A 20677-nucleotide genomic window follows, 5' to 3' on the forward strand; every position below is an offset into this window, starting at 1 on the left:
CGCGGGACTGATTCTCATGCGGGGTATCGCAAGCGCGGGACCGATGGTCACATGACCAGTGGTCACGTGACCACTGGTCATGTGACCAGTGATCATGTGACCATCGGTCCCGCGTTCGCGATACCTCGCACGAGAATCAGTCTCGCAGCGAGCCGCGCAGCGTAATGAATGTATGGGGTATGAAGTTTTGCGCGAGTCTAATAAAAACGTAGATACACTTGATCATAAAAGATTTTTGTAAAAAATTTTATTTCTTTGTTCCTATTTTCTGTTAAAGATTTAAATATTGAATTTTTATGCGTTGCATAATTAATAAATATATTTTTATACATGCATTGCAATAATAATTTTATATATGCGTTGCAATGTTTAAAGTTTTATTAAAGAATAATATAATTTTGCTTCGCGCACGTAATTATGTTTGATTAAACTAAACAAAATGAGAAATATATATATATATATATATATATAAAAATACAAAATAGTCAAACAATATAATAGAAATTCGGTGAATTAAAATTATGTACATAATAGAAATTCGACAAATTAAAATTATAGTCATATTTATATAAATAATGCTATAATAAACATCTGTCATTGTAAAGATTAACAATTTGACAGTTGTAAAATAAATAATAGAAATAATATGAAAGGCTTGCACAAAGCGCGCGCTTGTGTAGTCTAGTTTACTAAAAAATAATATAACTTTGTCTCACGCATGTAATTCTGTTAGATTAAACAGAATAAGAATACATATATATGTATATATACATATATATAATATACATATAATTCTTTAAGTGCCATTAAGATTTTTCAAAATAAACGTTTTCTTTGAAAATTTTCATGAAAATCTCGTAAAAAATTGCTAATATTGATGAATGTCACGCAACGCCAAACAATAACAAACCGAATCGCGCTGATTGCGGAATTAGCTGATATGCATTGTCACCCTTACTGCAATTATCAGTTATCCCTCTCAGAATGCTCCGCCTATATGTATGTATATTTCGATGTCAATGGACACAGGTCAATGATATAAAATTATTCATGCTGTAGAGACACATTTGAATAAATAACAACGGATGATCGTCAAACGTCCGACTGTCATATTAATCGAACGATAATCAAACATGAGAATTGAACGTCAAGTGAATACATTTTTTGCTTTAGAAGTAGAGTCTATCACTTTACTATGCAGTAGTAAGGTAATATTAGTCATACTAACAATAAGTGTGAGAGCGAAGCTCATACAACGTTTTATTACTCGGATTTCAAGGATTATTCACGCACATATATAGTTAGCATAAGAGGTAATATTAATCATATATTGGTCATATATTGATTAATCACATATATTGGTCATATATTAATCATATATATTGATAACAATATAAAAAACTGATTATAATGTCGGCAGAGATTATATCTCGTCAACATTTTATTGTCATGCTTTCGACGTTCAAATTATCACGAATTCAGATTCAAATATTGATATAATCAATATTCTTGCTACGTGCGCAACAATATCAATAAGCACTGATATAAGAGCGAGAGAGAGAGAGAGAGCGAGAGAGAGAGAGAGAGCGAAAGACATTTTCTATATATCTGATATTATAATGCACTACATAAGAAAAAAATTGTATCATCAAAATTTATCAAATTAAAATAATAAACCGTATTGCAAATACAATATATAAATAAAAATTATCTATATTTATTTTAAATTAAAAATATAATATTTTTGTTTACTTGTTAAAAAATATTAAAAATTTTAAATAATAATCCTTAAGGTTGCCAGTAATAATTAATAAAAAACCACTCCTCAATGTTTAAAGTCGACCAGACTGGCAATAATTTATTATAAATAATTATTTGAAATACAACGTTTCGGCTGTCATTGCAGCCCTTTTCAAGTACATCAAATTTAAAACAGTAACTCAACTTCTATGCAAACCACCGACAATGTTAACGCTTGTTTTGATGAACAATGTAAGACTGACAGAAGTAAGCACATATTAAATAGATGTTAACTGTTCACAAGAATCTTAGTCACCAGTGACTAAGATTGGTTTTTTATTAAAAATTTTCTTTGCACTTCTATTTTTTACATTTAGAAACTAACATTTGAACATTGTTTAAAATTACAAAAAAGCATGTATCTGATTTCATTATATCTGAATTGTAATATTTTTTTCTTCTGAAAATGTTTGTGCAGATCTTTAAAAGAAGAAATAGCATGGCGATTTTAAAATTGTTAATAAATATCAGCCTATTATTTACTGCTATAGTGGCTATACCTGTTGACAATAATTCGAGAAATGATTCTCACGTAGCGGTTAATTATCGTTTACCGGACATTGTAACTCCGGTATATTACAATATTAAATTAATACCGTATATCGAGGTAGATAACTTTACCTTTGACGGTGAAATCAGTGCCAATATCACAATTCGTCGTACAACGTCAGACTTAAGTTTGCACGCACTAGAATTGATAATAGACGAAGCAGCGACATCGTTATTTGACAACGAAGGCATTGACCATAAACCAGCGACATATAATTACAACAATATAACACAGATTTTAGTCCTTAATTTTAATGATGAGCTATTACCTGGAAATTATACCCTAAAGATGAACTACGTCGGTATTTTAAACGACGACTTGCAAGGTTTTTTCAGAACATCTTATATAGAAAAAGGCAAAAAAGTGTAAGTAAATCTTAACATTTGAAAGATTTCCTATATTATATATATTCTTCTTTGTTTAAACAGTATTTATTACTATTATCTATTTGTTACTTTTGCCATCATCAAATCACTATGTTTTTAACTCCATAAAATATAAGACTTAATGTGAATCTGTTTGATGTCATAATTGCGCATATATGTATATGTACCTAATATTTTAAACACTTTCCTAACAATATTATTTTTGTTAATGCAATAATATATTTCCTTATATTTCATATTTTTCGTAAAATTTCGGAAAACTTTATTTAATATTTTACGAAAAATTTTTAAAGAATTGTAACTAAGAAAACAATTTTTGAGATGGTCTTATATAATAATGGTATTGTATAACTAAGTTTAACAAATTATTACATAAAATCAGATTAATAAATTATTGAAAAAGGACGCGAATGCATTATGGAAAATTTTATTATTTTATTCGTCAAATAACGTATGTCGCGTCCAGACTCTAAAAAAATATATCATCTAGAAGAATATATACTATTGTTGTTGTTCAAACGTGAGTCATGAACATTTACACGTTTTCCAAGTACTCATCCTCATTTACAGTAGCTAAAAATTTATCGTTATCAGAAGCGTGTCGTTGAAATGTGATAGGTGGTTGGCCGCATCGCATTTTGAAGCAACTTGGGCGCGACGAGCATTTCCATGCTGGGACGAGCCGGCATTAAAAGCTACTTTCGATATCTCCATAAAACATCATCAGAATTACACGGCTCTATCAAATATGCCGATACGGGAACAATTAGATAATGGAGATGGCACAATCTGGACACATTTTAATACGACTCCCGTCATGTCCACTTATCTCGTAGCGTTTGTAGTGGCCGATTACATTCGTGTTCCTAATAAAGACGAGACTGTCAACATGTGGTGCAGACCGAAATTGGCGCCGCATACAAAACTAGCACAGGAGGTTGCCGAAAAATCTGGACTACTATTGACAGAATATACCAACAGCACTGATAAGGTTCCGAAAATGGATCACGTAGCGGTCCGGCAATTCACAGCTGGCGCCATGGAAAATTGGGGACTCATCATTTATGTGTAATACATGTAATTTAAGAAAAATTGAATTCAATAGAACAACGCGCACGTCTGTATCAGATTTCTTGCATTACATAAATTGAAAATTATTTTTACTTTACCCAAATTATTAATTCTGCATACAGTTGAATATTGTAACTGTAGATTTTGCGAAAGAATATATTGATTTTATATATACTGTAAAGTTTATGAATATTACTTTATTTTATCAACTTTATTTTATATTTAAAATAACAAAAACTTTTCTTTTTTGTAAAAAAAATGTTGGTTATTAAACAATAAAATTTAATTCAAAATTAATTTTTTTTGCTGAACAATTTTACAAAATGTAAAATGTACAGAGAAAGAAAATTAAAAATATAATTGAATTATATTTTGGATTATACGAAAAAATTAAAAAGATATATTTGTACATCAAAAACAAAAAATGCTAAATATAACATAAAAACTTAAAACTTTAAGTAATTATATATTAATGTTATTAATGATATATTGCACAATAATATAATAACAATAATATAATAGGACATTGAGATGAACATAACTGCATGATTTTTGGAACAATTTTCAGGGAATCACATTTTGCATACGATGAAAGATTTGGTACGATACCTAATAAACAAAATGTAGCAGCGACAGCAGCACATGAAATGGCTCATCAATGGTTTGGTAATGTAGTCAGCCCATTATGGTGGTCTCATGTATGGTTAAATGAAGGATTTGCATCGTTCTTTCAAAACTATATCCTCGATCAGGTAGGTTTATTATTGCAAGTTTTGCTTGCATATATCTGAGTATTCGAAAAAACTGTTGTGAATATCTAGAAATATAAGGAAAAATATTTATTCTTAAAATACATATATCAAAAAGCTCTTCATATTTTTTTATTAAATCCAAATATAATACTATTAAATCAAAGTTTTTTATATGATAAAAAATGCAGCGTCAATAATTGTATATTATGATTACTTAAATTTAAAAGAAATTTCTATAAAAACACATTTATATCAGTTATATCACTATATATTATAGTAATTTTTGGCATATTGTATTATTAATTTATAATATTTAATTAATTTTAATTGATTAAAAATTAAAATTTATGTATTAAACACTAGATTTTTGAGGATTGGCGAGTAATGGAAAACTTTGTTATTACTACTCAGCAATCAGCTCTTCATATCGATATTGCTAAGAATATGAAACCTATTACATTCGAAGTCAATAGTCCCAAAGAAATCGAATCACTCTTCTCTTATTCCAGTTACGGTAAAGGTAAGTTTCGGTAAATAAATCACCATCTTCAAATTCCCGAACACAAATAATCTTTTAGTAAAAAAACAAACTATTACAATAGAAATAATTTTTTATTGTTAATACCTATATACTCTCTTTTCAATTATATAGTTAATTTTTTATCAGATTAGCCATGTTCATGGCTAATTTATATAGATGTTGATATGATATATTTTATTATATTAGTCATGTTTTTATATTTATTACTTATGCATACAGCACCTGCTATACTGCGCATGTTGCAACATATAATTACCGATGAAGTATTTCGAAAGGGTATTATTAAATATTTGCACACACAGTAAGTAATATATTTAACTCTTTGTCTAAGGATATGAAGTATTCAGTTAATATAATAGTGTAATATAATGTATTTAGTATAATATAATAGTAATTTGATGTAAAAATAAAAAATTTAAGCTGAGGAAATCGCTAAGTATCTATAAAATATCTGAACTGTACAGCTAAAACTACTTTTTACATTTTTTTAATAAACAAAGCAATTATTTAATTATTGTGCTTAAAATGTATTTAAATTCATTAACTTTTAAAATAATAAAAATTGTGTACGTTTAATAAATATATCACAGCACTGCACAACATAATTCTTAATAATTTTACAAATCTTTATATTCATCTTTCTCAAAACAAAAAGAAATGAATTGTTATTACATTCTGAATGCTCCATATATGTATGTATAACTATAGATTTATTATTATAGATTTATTATAGAATTAACTATAGATCAATAACAAATCTATTTTTTATATTTTTGCTATAATATATTTCATAATTATAATATGTAATATATTTTATAATTTAGTCAGTTCAGTTCGGCTACTTCTGACGATCTATGGAATGCTTTGCAAATAATCCTAGATGAATCAGATGTTCCGCATAATGTCTATAGATTGAAAGAGGTAATGGATACTTGGATAAAACAAAGGCATTTTCCTGTGGTACGCGTGATCCGAAATAATGACACAAATGAGATAGTACTAACGCAAGAACATTTCCGCCCAGAAAGTGAAAAACACATCGATGATGATAGATGGTGGATACCGTTGACTTTTGCTACGCAAACGAATCCTGATTTTTCCAATACTTTGCCCACTCATTGGTTAAGACCGCAAGATGAAAATATAACTATTGTTGGAATTGATCCAAATGATTGGATTATTGTCAACTTACAACAAATAGGTGAGTATTCTTTATACATTAGGTATTAATTTAATCTAGTTGTAAATTTTAAAATGCGGATATTTTTTTTTTATTTTAAACAGGAATAATTATTAATTTTATAATTAGAAATTTATTAATAAATATTCTTATATATTTTTTATTTTTATTTATTTTTTCTATAAATATGATTTTATTTGTTTTCTATATGATTTTTATATTTTTATGATTTAAAATTTATAATATAAATTTTCGACACGCATTTATATGTACTTGACAAATCTGAAATAATAGAAAAATATTGAAACATATTTTCTTAATGAATTGATACATTTTAGTGTGATGCAATTTATAATAATATTATTATTATTTATGGTATTATTATTATATTTAATCCTACGATAGGATATTATCGTATTAATTACGATTCCTCAAATTGGCATAAAATTGCAAACTATCTCAGATTTGACAATTTTACGAAAATTCATGTACTCAATCGTGCTCAAATCATCGATGATGCTTATCACCTTATGATCGCAAATCAACTTGATATCCTAACTTTTCTGGATATTATTAGCTACTTATCACAGGAAACAGACTATATAGCATGGCATCCTATGTTTGAAATATTAGAAGTTACAGATGATTTTTACAATTTGCCAGGAACTGAGTTTTTAAAAGTAAGTAGTAATATAAATATTTAAAATAAAGGTATATGTACAACATAATTAAACAATATAAGCTTTAAATAATTTAATACAAAATACTTAAACAAATTTATATATATATATATGTATATATATACATATATATATATATATATACCATATATGTATATGTATATGTGAATAAACACACATATATCTATGTTCATCAGCCAAATGTTCATAGCCATATCAATCGCAAACTGATATAAAATTAATATTATTTTATGTTTTTTTTACAGGCGTACATACTCGAAATTTTGAATGGACTTGTTAAGAATGTAGGATACGTAGAAGATCCTACTGAAGATGATCTTACAAAGTTTAAAAGAACTCGAGCTTTAAGATGGGCATGCCGTTTTGATCTCTCCGAGTGCAAAAGAAGAGCCACTGCTAAACTAAATGAACATTTCGCAGATCCCAAAACACATAAGTAATTTTATTTTTTTTATTACGTTTTAATAATAAATTTAATATGGTCATATACGCATATAACATAAAATATTTAATAAATTATTAATATTTACATACACATATCAGTTTTTTATTACATATGTTGTAGAGTTTCGCCAAACTTAAGAGAATGGACATATTGTAACGGCTTGATGGAAGCAAACGCTTCTGCTTGGAATAAATTATTAAGTATATATGTAAATAAATCAAACAAAGAGGCTTTACAGTACTTGGCTTGCTCTGAAAATCCTGATATTCTAATTAATTTTATGAATATATCTATATCAAACAATTCAATAATACAAGATGAGGATAATTCTATAGTTTACTCTTCTGTTATTACAAAACATGCTGATAATAATGCAATAATTGACTATGTATTAGAAAATTTGGAAAAAATAGTTTCAAGGTATATTAATTTTACACATTCTATACTTTGCATTTATTTATTATAAATCTTTTAATTTTTTCCAGAAATTATAATATGGATAATGTATTAGATGATATAATTAACAATGTGCACTCTAATGAGCAACTTGATAAGGTATATTTTATTATTTTTAATGTTATATTTTTATTTGCTTAGATATAAATTTATTTATTTTCATTCTTTATTTTATCAAAAGTTATAGAATTTTAAACTTTTTTATTTAATATCACTTTTAATTTTTTATAGTACAGCATTAAATTTTTAATAAATATAATTTGTTTTTAGGTAAAAAAATTTGTAAAAAATAAATATAAAGAAGAAGTATTCAAAAATGTTCAAAACAAAGTAAAAGTACGCAAGTCTGAATTGTCGGATATATTTGCCATATTTCGGCCACCTATAATAGAAAAAAAATAAAATGATAAGAATATCATAATCAATCAAATATAAAAAGTGCAAAATAAATATACATTATTTAATTATTAATTTTGTAACTTATCAAAAATTTTCTTTTTTATTTTAAATTTATATATAAGCTGTTTATATAAATTATAAAATATTATTTTAAATCCCTTATATACATTGATAGTGCGTAATTTGTATATGTATATTTAATTAAGAATTGAATTGATAAGAATCAAAATTATAAGTTATCGTTTTATTGTGATTATTATAATGATTATTTCTGTATACAAATATTTAAAATCAATTATATTTCTTCCAATTATATCGTTTTAAATGAATCTTAATAATTAATTTATACTTTAAATATTTGTATAAAAAATATTTTGTATAGTATATGTTATAGTCTGTAAAATCTTTTGGCAATATGTTATCAATAATATAGTATTCGGCTTCACTGGTCCCATTATTATAATGTTTTATATTGTTTACATTGCCGATAAGGCTATGAAATGTATACTCCTTTATCACCAGCACGATCCACACTCTACCTATGTACTAACTATATCTCCACCAGGATGCTGATTACAATCCTACCTATGTATTACATTCCACAGCCGTCTCCTATCGTCTCGTCAATTGTCATTCGCACAGTGAGACTCGAACGAGAAAATAGCGGCGTAATCGTGCTCTACACACACACACACACACACACACACACATATGTATCTATATATATGTATGTATATGTATAAGCTCTCTATATATACATAGATCGTGCAAAAAATTATTTTATAATTCTATAATTCATATATAATTATTATAATTAACAATTAGTTGTCATTAACTTTAACTATATTATATTAATAAAACGCGTCATACATATATCAAATGGGTTCATATTGCATCTGCGTTTTGTTAATAATTAAAAGAAATAAATATCCAAAAAAGAGAATTGTAAAGAATGTGAACAAATATATGTCAGATTCGCATGTAGTTTTCGAAATATGTTAATTTTAAATTAAAAATTTTCATAGTATAAAACAGCATAAAGTATAAACAGAATAAAGAACTTATAAGCTTTTAAAGTTATGAATTCATACACTATTATATCTTTAATGTACATATACAAAATTATATACTTAAATTATTATAAGCAATATGCATATTCCTTAGTTTCTTTTTTTTTAATTAACATCTGATTATATTTTATATCAATTGTAAAAATTATACCTATTGCACATGCTAAATGCTACAAGTTTATAATTTAAATTACATTGCAAATAATCCTAATTTTGTAGAATATTACAAACATTATTATTCAATAGTGATTATCTTATTTCTATTAATAATGCAAATATTATTAATAACATTAAAATTCATACATATATATACAAAATCATGTCATAAGTTATAGTCGGTAAAATTATTTGCTTTGCATTGCTTCTTTGAAAGAATCATTCTTTATTAGCGCGTCAAATGCTTCTGGAAATTGTAGCAAAGAGGCTTATAAATGGGTAACCGGAGTTGTCTCGATTAGTTGAATAGCTACCACTGTCACGGAATCCCGTCTAATAACGTAAGTACGCAAAAAAGACTTGATTTAATAGAATCATCAATTTATATAAATTTAAAAACTTAACACATTGATTTCCTTCCAAAAAAAGTTAGGAAACCAAGCATGACAACTGGAATCCTTTGAAAACTTCATAAATTTTGAAAAATTTGGTTTATTCTAAATTAACATCTTAATAAGAGGCAACATCATGCAACATTCTAACATATCTGTAATTGAGAAAAATCATACAAAAATAATATTATAATAATTAGGAAACAGTGCATTATTTATTGTAAAAATATTAATAATAAATAGATCGAATTTTTTAAAAATTGATAACAGATCAGTATAATTTTGATACTAATGCGTAAGTCATATAAACCTCATATTAATTAAATCCAATATAATTGTTGTATTAATAGATTATCCGCTTAATCAAAATTATTTTTATTTTACAAGTTGCTATTTCTTTGTGAAAATTATATATAATATTAAACTCAGCCTTGAATTTGATACCCACCGCTATTGCTTAATATGCTTAATCCGCTTAATTAATATGTGACTATATACATTGGTTGTCAGAAACATCTTGCTACATTACAAATGTAATATCATAATTTATAATATGCAAGCTGTTGATATAAAACTCTATTTCTGTGTTTTTGTATATATGCAAAATATCCACATAATTTCTTTTCAAAATATTAAATATTAAATGTAATAGATTATTTATCTGTTACTATATCTTTTAAAAAAGTTTGTAAATATTATATAATACATTAATATTAAATAAAATTGTAAATAACAAAATTCTGACTTTATTTGTTAACAATGTATAATATATCTTATTAGATCATAAATTTAAATTACTTATGTATAAATTATCTTTAAAAATTATGCATTAAGACGCGACAATTCATAATTTTAAACAAATTGGCATGTGACATAAACTCATAATTGCAATAAAGAAAATATTTTCTTTTTTCTTTCGTCTCATATAGATTTTTATCTAAAAAAATTAGGTTTTTTGTTTTATTTTTGCAGAATGTTATTGAACACAATTATCTGCATATGCGCTTTTACGCTCATCGTAGCAGACACTGCTATCATTCCAGCGTCAAACCTGAACGAAAAAATAAATTATCGATTACCTAATCACACAAAACCGCTGTTTTATGACATTAAATTAAATCCGCATCTTGTGCCAAACAACTTTACATTTAATGGCGAAGTGCTTGTCTCCATAGAGATTTTGAGCAACACACAAACTCTAATGTTGCATACGAAGAAATTGATACTAGACAAAAATGCAACTTTTCTAAAAGCCAAAGATGGATTGAATTTTTATGTTCCTACTGCGTACGATTATAACAATCTAACAGAAATTTTGAGCCTTGAGTTCGATGAAAATCTGCTCACCGGATATTATATTTTATATCTAAAATTTACTGGTGTACTAAATGACAGATCATATGGATTCTACAGAAGTTCTTATATTAACAATGCAAAAAATACAGTGTAAGTAAAATTATACATATTTTTTATATTATTTATTTTAAATGTATATATAGAAAAAATAATGATAAATAAAGAAAAATAAAGAAAAATTAAAGAAAAAACGCACGTACAATTAATTAACACATTTAATAACAATTAAAATTTTTCTAGATGGTTCGCTGGAACAAGTTTCATGGCAACTTACGCGCGCGCATCTTTTCCTTGCTGGGACGAGCCAGCATTAAAAGCTACTTTTAAGATTGCCATCAAACACTTTACTAATTACTCAGTTCTTTCGAATATGCCAATTTCTGAGGAGTCGGAAATCGACGAAAATGATGGAAAAATATGGACGCACTTTGAAGAAACGCCTGTCATATCGACGTACTTAGTCAGTTTCCTAGTCTCCGATCTTCATAGTATAAAGAACTCCAATGGAACTATCAGGGTTTGGAGCAGAAGCAATGCAATTTCCTTGGCGAGTTTCGCCCACGAAGTTGCCCAAAAAGCAGCGATCGAATTGGAAAGATACACCAACCATAGTTCCGTTCGGGTAGCCAAAATCGATCATGTTGCGCTTCCTGACATTTCCAATAAGGCTATGGAAAGTTGGGGACTTATTACTTACAAGTATAATAGACACTTTATATTATAAGCGTAATAAAATGTAACAATATATACACAAAAACGTAAAATATTGTTATATTAAATAACACATTGGTTCAGATAATCATGAATTTTACAATTCTGAAAATTATACAATTTTATGTATATATAATGCATTTACAGAGAAGCTACAATACTGTACGATGAACATAGTAATTCAATCGATACATTATATAGAATTGCAAGCAATATCATTCATCAATCGAGTCATCAATGGTTCGGTAATGCTGTTAGTCCGACCTGGTGGACGCATATATGGATTAATGGAGGACTTACAGAATATTTCAAATATTACATTACTGACAAGGTAGAAGTTAATAAGTTTGTACAATAACTTTATATATCGCTATATATATAATTTAAATTTCAGCATTATTGTACATATGTATGTTTTACATGTGTGTATGCAGAGATATTAAATAAATTTTCTCATTTAGATATATAAAGATTCGCAATTTATGGAATTGTCAATATCAAAAATGTTAAATCTAATATTAATAATCGATAGTTTTGAATTCGTACGACCTCTTAATTTGGAGCCTAATACTCTTGAAGAAATTAATTTCAAATCTTCTTTAACAGACGATCGCAAAGGTAACATATTTTCAACAAAAGAAATCAAATTAATATTTATAATTAAAAAATATTTTAATTAAAGTTCCTTCTTTCTAATAAATACGATTATTATTTCAGCCTCTCTACTTTTGAGGATGCTTTCACATTGCTTGTCTGATAATGTATTTCATATGGGACTCGCTAAATATTTTGAAAAGCAGTTAGTAAAGTATTGCACTTTTATTATAAAATTAAATATATTTACAACAAATAAATTCTCGAATTAGACTGTTTAAATAACGTTCTAAGAAAGTGATTAATACAGTCACATCAATTGGTTTTTTCTATTTCTTTCTCTTTTCCTAATATTACTATTATAAATAATATAATATGTATAAAATATACGTCACAAATCAAAATTTTATAATAATAAAAAGAATTTACATTCTGTTATGTTTAATGTAAATAAAGTTGCTAGTTTTGTCGAAAATAATTCTGTCAATTTATTTTACGACTAGCGTTTGAAAGAGTTTAATTTAGTAAATAAGTAAAATTTGTTATAAGAATATTTTACATAGGATAAGTACTTTCTGTCTACAGAACAAATATCTTTCATAAAAATTATAATAGATAATGCTACATGCATATAGAAAATAAATGAATGAATGAAATCGCATAATATTTATGTAAAATATGAATTCTTAGCAAATATGACGTAGCTAACCCTGAAGATTTATGGAATGCTTTGCAAGATACATTTGAACAATCAACGACGCAAAACAAATTTAAAATTCAACAAATAATGGACACTTGGGTTGGACAAAAAGGGTATCCACTTGTAACAATGGTTAGAGATCAACATGGAAAGGCGAAAATCACACAGGAATATTTTCGACCATATGAAAAAATGAATGCACGTAAAAATCGTAATAACACAGCCGCTATGAACAAGAAATGGTGGGTTCCAATAAATTTTGCGACTCGTACGAATCCAGATTTCTCGTCAACTTTAGCTACACATTGGTTGTCACCCGAAGTTGAAGAGCTTATAATCGATGAGGATATCGATCCAGAAGATTGGATCATTACTAATATTCAACAAACTGGTAAAATAATTTTGCTTATAAATCAATTTACTTACTATTATACATATTATATATATATATATATATATATATATATATATATTTATATATATAAATTTATATATATGCTTATATTATTGCACGTTATTAGAGATATAAAGAAATATTGATAAAAAAAATAATGGGCTTATTATGAAAAGTTAAAATATCTTGAGATTATATAATTTAACATACGCACTCACATTTATATATCTACATTAAATTAAATTTCTTGTAAGTTTATTTAAAAATTATCTATACATACCCTCTATACAGAAGTAAATAATCAGACATTAATATAAATATTTAGTATTTGGTATATAACAACATAAAAAATATAGATAATGATAATGATTACAATTATTAAAAATACAATAAAATATTTAAAAACTTATAACAACGTAATTGTCTATATAAAGAGCAACCATAAAAAATTAATTATCGCTGCTAATAATTAAAACATTTTTGATATGTTTGAAAATATAATAAAATATAAATTTTTATGTGTGTGTAAATATGTGTTTTAATATTAACAATAATTACATTGCAGGTTTCTACCGCGTAAATTATGACCCAACAAACTGGTTAAGAATCGCTAACTATCTGGATTCCGAGAATTACACGAAAATACATGTAATGAATCGTGCACAAATAATTAACGATGCAATCCATCTTATGTTGTCGCATAAACTAGATCCCAGAATTTTCATGAACATAACAAAATATTTGCGACGTGAAATAGATTACATAGCATGGTATCCTATGTTTCGAGGTTTGAAGGACGTAACCACATTTTTCCTTTACAATGGGGGTGGTGAATTGCTCAAAGTAAGTTATTTATAACATTTTTTATATATTATAAAATCTTTATGTATAATGAATATAAATATGAGGTTTTCTAAATCGGCTAACAAAGCCAAAGCACGAAAAATTAATTAATCGGAACTGTATCTCTTGGTTTGAGATCACAAAGTTCCATATATAAATTAATCTCCAAACTTACATATGGAGAAATAGGCGCGAAAAATATAGGTCCGAAAAGTCGCTGAAGCGGGAATCAAACCCGCGTCTTTCCCGCTTCAGCAACTTTTTGGACCTATATTTTTCGCGCCTATTTCTCCATATGTAAGTTTGGAGATTAATTTATATATGGAACTTTGTGATCTCAAACCAAGAGATACAGTTCCGATTAATTAATTTTTCGTGCTTTGGCTCTGTTGGCCGATTTAGAAAACATCATATTTATATTCTTTATATTGAGCCGATAAAAATATTTATTTCTGACTTTATGTATAATGTTTCAGATAACATATACAAAATGCATATACAAAATTAAAAATAAAATTAATCTTTAATTATTCCAAAGATTATAAATCGCTTTAAAAAACACTACCTTTTTTTGAATAAAACACGATCTCTAATTATCTCGATAATAATAGATTTTTAAACCACTTTTTAAATCATAATTTATAATATAAAATTAATCAAATTTATGTAATGCTTGCAGCCGTATATTTCGGATTTGATGAATAATATGATAGAGACTATAGGTACACGAGATCGTCCAAATGATGATTATTTCACAAAAGTAACAAGACATGCAATTCTTAATGACGCATGCATCTACGATCATCCTTTGTGTTTACGTGAAGCCCATGCTCAATTAATCACATATTTGGAAAATCCCATGCTCGCAAATACGTAATTATGGAAATTTTGAAATAAATATACAAAAGATTTATTTATTAGAAATAACAATTATAATATGTAATAATATATTTTTATATATACATATATATAAAAAATTTTGTTTTAGTACTTCATTTCAGAAAAAAGAGTGGATATTCTTTAATGGAATAAAGCAGGCAAATGAAACTATTTGGAACAAATTGTTATACAAGTACATGAACAAATCTGAACCGACATTATACTGTCTTGGACATTCCAAGAATTTAACTATTATCACAAAACTTTTAAATATGGTCTTATTAGAAGATTCACTAATTGCAAAAGATGATGTTTTTCGTGTTATCTATTCCGTATTAAATGGAGATTTCCCAAACGTCGATATGGTGATAGACTTTACTATGAATCATTGGGATAAGCTTACAACTATGTAATGATCTTATATATATTTAATATTTTAAAAGCTATACACATATTTTCTATAAGAGAATTAGACAAATTTGAAAACATTACAATTAGAATTCTCTTTTAAAAAAAACTCAAGAAAATATTACAGGGTGATTTTTGACAACAAATAAAACTGTTAATATAAAATTATTTTTTTAAACATTGTAAAAATCAGAAACTCCATATTATTTACACGCAATTATTACTATTTTTATATTACTATTTTAATTTGTTCTCTATTATCTATAATTTAGAAGAAATGCACAAATTTTTAAGTAACTTATACAAACATATAAAAAACATTTAGTTTATTATATTTCTAACATATTGAACTTTTTGTTACAGTCTTGATAATCCTACGAGTTTATTGTATAATATTGCTTGGCATGTTATTTCTAGAAAACAAATTGAAAAGGTAATTTGTAAATAGAAAGTAAAAAATATAAGTATGTGGAAGATTTCTATTAATTTATATTTTAGCTTTTTGCAAAGCTTTTTACATTTTTTATATTACATATATAAACGATATCCCTTATGGAAATTTATCACTAATAAGTCCAAATAATCACTTATTTCAAGTACTGAAATTACTGATATACAGTAATTTAAGTACTCGAAATAAAAGTGATTATTTGGACTTACTAGTGATAAATTTCCATAAGAGATGTACATTAAAATAATTTTTTAGTCATTTTCAATGTAATTATTTTTTTTCATGAAAACATTAAAATGTATTTGAAAAACAAGTAAAAACATGCTTAGACATACAGTATACATTTAAAGAAGAATAACATAAATATATGCGATTAATTTGTGAAGAGTCGCGCATAATATTTTACATTCTAAAGTAATAACATATTTAAAACCCTTTTTTCAGATGAAAGCATTTCTAGATAATCTTGGAATGGAAGTACCACAAACCATAAAACATCAAGAACGAAATATAGAGCTGACAGAGGCAATAGTGAACAAAATTCGTTTGTGGTTAGAACATACAAATTTAAACTTATCTACAAATATTATATCGCAAAATAGTCGTTAATTGCATCAATAATATAAATAATAATTATTACATTTATATGTAAAATATAAAATATAACGTCCTGTTTGAATTAAGTTTATAATAATGCAGTAATATAAAATTATTATACACAATATACAAAGCACAAAATACATATATGTATATAATTAATAAAAATAACAAATAATTATATAGATTATACACATTTTTCACAAAATAAATCGACAAATATAATTCTTGCAAAAATATGTCTCACTTATTTAATTATAACAAATAAACGTAAAGATTATATATTTTGAGGGACTACTGAATGCAAAATAAATATTTTTTATTTGTAAAATCTCAAGTAAAAACGCAGGTTTTACAAGAGTTTTAATGACAAAGAAAATGTGAGAAATACTGATAAAATATGAGATATAAACAATTATTTAAAAAATATTCATACATAAAGATATTAAATAAAATTTATAAACTATTAAATAAAAACGATTACTCTTATTAACTTTCAACTGTGTTTTAATTGTCTTTAATTATTGAATTACATAGTAAACGTTTACGCGACCTGTTGCTTCCTCGCGATAATTACACTAATAACTTCTACATTAACATGACGCGATCTAATGTTCATGCATTAAAGCAAGCGGTAATGAATTTACAGGTGGTTGATAATAATGCATTTTTCTACGCGACAGAGTTTCTGTATTAAAATAAACCTACCATAAAAGCAAACTCCAAATCCCTTTCTAAAAAGGCATGTAAAGCCAATAAATACATATATGTATATAATTAATAAAAATAACAATAATTATATAGATTATACACATTTTTCACAAAATAAATCGACAAATATAATTCTTGCAAAAATATGTCTCACTTATTTAATTATAACAAATAAACGTAAAGACTATATATTTTGAGGGACTACTGAATGCAAAATAAATATTTTTTATTTGTAAAATCTCAAGTAAAAACGCAGGTTTTACAAGAGTTTTAATGACAAAGAAAATGTGAGAAATACTGATAAAATATGAGATATAAACAATTATTTAAAAAATATTCATACATAAGATATTAAATAAAATTTATAAACTATTAAATAAAAACGATTACTCTTATTAACTTTCAACTGTGTTTTAATTGTCTTTAATTATTGAATTACATAGTAAACGTTTACGCGACCTGTTGCTTCCTCGCGATAATTACACTAATAACTTCTACATTAACATGACGCGATCTAATGTTCATGCATTAAAGCAAGCGGTAATGAATTTACAGGTGGTTGATAATAATGCATTTTTCTACGCGACAGAGTTTCTGTATTAAAATAAACCTACCATAAAAGCAAACTCCAAATCCCTTTCTAAAAAGGCATGTAAAGCCAATTATCGCAAATATGTTGCTACTTTTCCGCGATACTGATTGATTGTCGCGATTAACATTGTTGCGAAGCGCGCGCTTGTATTGTCCGATACATAATAGAAATTTAAAAATTAAAATTATATACATAATTAAAATTCGGCAAATTAAAATTATGTACGTAATAGACATTCGAGAATCAAAATTAAAATATAAAATTTTTAATATATAAAAAGGCCAACTAATCGAGCATTATTAGATGATATAAACTAAGTATTTATTCTATATAAGATAATACAGTACAAACGTTTCGATCGCACGCGAATGTCTTCTTCAGTATAGGAATTAAAAGTAGATGATCATAAGTGATTGTAAGTCGCAATTTTATCGCCGAATCAGTGCATGTCGTGTTAAGTCAAATTACAAAACGTCAGTATATTTCTTACGGATTGATCACTCTATTGAGATGTTTGGCCGATTCCATAGATTTCATCGTTAGTATGCGAGAAATTATTGTTGTCATAACGCACTATGAGTAGTGAGATATAATAAATTAATAATGTGTCAAAATATAAAAATTGGTCTTACGTGATCTGTGCGCTTACTTGTAATGTTTGTCGCTTCCCAACTAGACCATGTCCAATCATAATTAAACTTGATAACAAAACTGAATTTGATTTATGAGTCAACACAATTACTTTTACTTTTGTAATATTCTACTGTATTAACAAATCTACTTATAAATGCTACACTTACATATGTAGTATATTATATATATCGTTTCGTTTAATTTAATCGAATATAATCATGCACGCAAAGCAAAGTTATATTATTCGTTGATAATAAAATCTCAAAAATTATGGATGCATAAAAAAATTATTATTACAATCAATACATAAAAATATATTAATTAATTACGCAATGCATAAAAATTCAATATTTAAACCTTTAAAAGAAAATATGAACAAAGAAATAAAATTTTCTACAATAATCTTTTGTGATCAAATATCTATGCTTTCATTAAACTCACGCGAAACTCCATACCCCATACATCTGTTACGTTGCGCGGTTCGCGCGAGACTGATTCTCGTATTTCTCGTGCGAGGTATCGCGAACGCGGGACCGATGGTCACATGACCAGTGGTCACATGACCAGTGGTCATGTGACCATCGGACCCGCGCTGACGATACCCCGCATGAAAATCAGTCCCGCGCGAGATGCGCACCGTGATGGATATGTGGGATGTATTAATCTGATGGAAAGGATAGAAAGATAGAGTTGCTTTCATCGAGCTCGAAACATAATGATACGTATAATATATATTATAGCATTGAGCGATTGTCATCGCGAGGGTTAATAGTTATTGACATTTATTCAAAATAAAATTAAGTAAAATTATATATAAATAAAATCATTAAAAGAAATCAGACAATGGTGCGCACGTAGCGCGCTCGTGTGTTTTCTATTTATTAATATAAAATTGTAGAATTGCGCGCGCTGTCGTTGTTCTAATTGTCAGTAGAATTCTAATTGCGCATTGTCGAATATGTCCATAGGATCGATATAGCTCGCAGAAATTTATGAATGTACTTTGACGACGCCTATGGCATTTATCAATATTAAACGGAATGGTAAATACAAAAAGGCCTCTAGCCCCAATGGTCTTAACTTTGATATATGCTCCAGATCATTATTCTGATTAATCTCCAAAAGAAGATAAAAAAAGACAACGAGAGATAACACATTTATATATTTTACATATCGTACATATATACATATATGTATGTGTATATTTATTGTATACGTTTTTATGGTTTTAAAGGTATTAAAAATTAACACATTTATATATTTTACATATTGTACATATATACATATATGTATGTGTTTATTTATTGTATACGTTTTATGATATTATATCGAATTAATTCTACTTGTTTACAGCTAAAACATGTTATTATCATCAATATTGATTTTTAATTGTTTTTTATATATTAAAAATTAAATTTAAAAAAATATACTTCAATATAATTTATCATTTCACTATCGTAAGCTCTAGATAAGATAATGTATCACGATTCCATTAAATAATATCTATAGTATAGTTTTACTGTTAATTTTAAACGCAAAATAAATTAAAATAATTATCAAATTAATTAATATATATAATATAATCGCATTAAATTTTTTTCCGAATATTTTAATATGCATATAACATATAATTATATATGTAATATATAATTTTATATATATATATATATCATAAATAAACATACATGTACATAAATACATAAATAAATATATATATGTATATATAATTTATAATTTTATAATTTATTATTTTATTATTTTAATTTATTTTTTTCTTTTTGATTAAATTTCTATGTTGCTTATAAAATCTTAAATTTTGGTTTTTTATTGTCATTTAAAACAAAAAGGTTATATTCACTTCCAAATGTAAAATACAATAAATAATCAAACGATATTTTTTGATAATAAA

At 26.2% G+C, this 20677-nt stretch overlaps 2 protein-coding genes across 3 annotated transcripts; both read left to right on the plus strand.

The window, feature by feature from the left end:
- Positions 1–566: 566 nt before the first annotated feature.
- Positions 567–9357, plus strand: LOC114934002 (aminopeptidase N-like). The gene is made up of 12 exons (XM_029306589.2): positions 567–1313; positions 2219–2715; positions 3355–3804; positions 4376–4559; positions 4923–5079; positions 5320–5401; positions 5925–6301; positions 6686–6960; positions 7227–7417; positions 7547–7846; positions 7912–7981; positions 8153–9357. The coding sequence occupies exons 2-12, from the start codon at positions 2240–2242 to the stop codon at positions 8282–8284; spliced, it is 2694 nt and encodes an 897-aa protein (XP_029162422.2). The 5' UTR covers positions 567–1313; positions 2219–2239; the 3' UTR covers positions 8285–9357.
- A 396-nt stretch (positions 9358–9753) lies between these two features.
- LOC146720867 (aminopeptidase N-like) lies at positions 9754–17013 on the plus strand. 2 transcript variants are annotated; one of them, XM_085487818.1, is made up of 12 exons: positions 9754–9848; positions 10872–11345; positions 11496–11954; positions 12114–12297; positions 12428–12584; positions 12684–12765; positions 13251–13651; positions 14220–14497; positions 15177–15370; positions 15486–15785; positions 16148–16217; positions 16680–17013. In XM_085487818.1, the coding sequence occupies exons 2-12, from the start codon at positions 10873–10875 to the stop codon at positions 16842–16844; spliced, it is 2763 nt and encodes a 920-aa protein (XP_085343944.1). In that variant the 5' UTR covers positions 9754–9848; position 10872; the 3' UTR covers positions 16845–17013. The 2 variants fall into 2 exon arrangements, with proteins under 2 accessions (XP_085343944.1, XP_085343945.1); XM_085487819.1 differs by having other exon boundaries at positions 9801–9848; positions 11075–11345.
- The last annotated feature ends 3664 nt before the right edge of the window (positions 17014–20677 follow it).

Source organism: Nylanderia fulva, unplaced genomic scaffold (genome assembly GCF_048542155.1).
Source record: "Nylanderia fulva isolate GAGA-0341 unplaced genomic scaffold, ASM4854215v1 Scaffold6, whole genome shotgun sequence".
Lineage (NCBI taxonomy): Eukaryota > Metazoa > Arthropoda > Insecta > Hymenoptera > Formicidae > Nylanderia > Nylanderia fulva.

What these genes read in the sequence shown, in the direction of transcription:
- LOC114934002 (XM_029306589.2), top strand. Translation starts at nt 2,240, where the DNA reads ATGGCGATTTTAAAATTGTTAATAAATATCAGCCTATTATTTACTGCT. An exon ending in TGGGGACTCATCATTTATGT is followed by an intron (nt 3,805 to 4,375) that starts GTAATACATGTA and finishes AACAATTTTCAG; the next exon opens with GGAATCACATTTTGCATACG. An exon ending in AAAACTATATCCTCGATCAG is followed by an intron (nt 4,560 to 4,922) that starts GTAGGTTTATTA and finishes ATTAAACACTAG; the next exon opens with ATTTTTGAGGATTGGCGAGT.
- LOC146720867 (XM_085487818.1), top strand. Translation starts at nt 10,873, where the DNA reads ATGTTATTGAACACAATTATCTGCATATGCGCTTTTACGCTCATCGTA. An exon ending in TACTAATATTCAACAAACTG is followed by an intron (nt 13,652 to 14,219) that starts GTAAAATAATTT and finishes ATTACATTGCAG; the next exon opens with GTTTCTACCGCGTAAATTAT. An exon ending in CTAGAAAACAAATTGAAAAG is followed by an intron (nt 16,218 to 16,679) that starts GTAATTTGTAAA and finishes CCCTTTTTTCAG; the next exon opens with ATGAAAGCATTTCTAGATAA.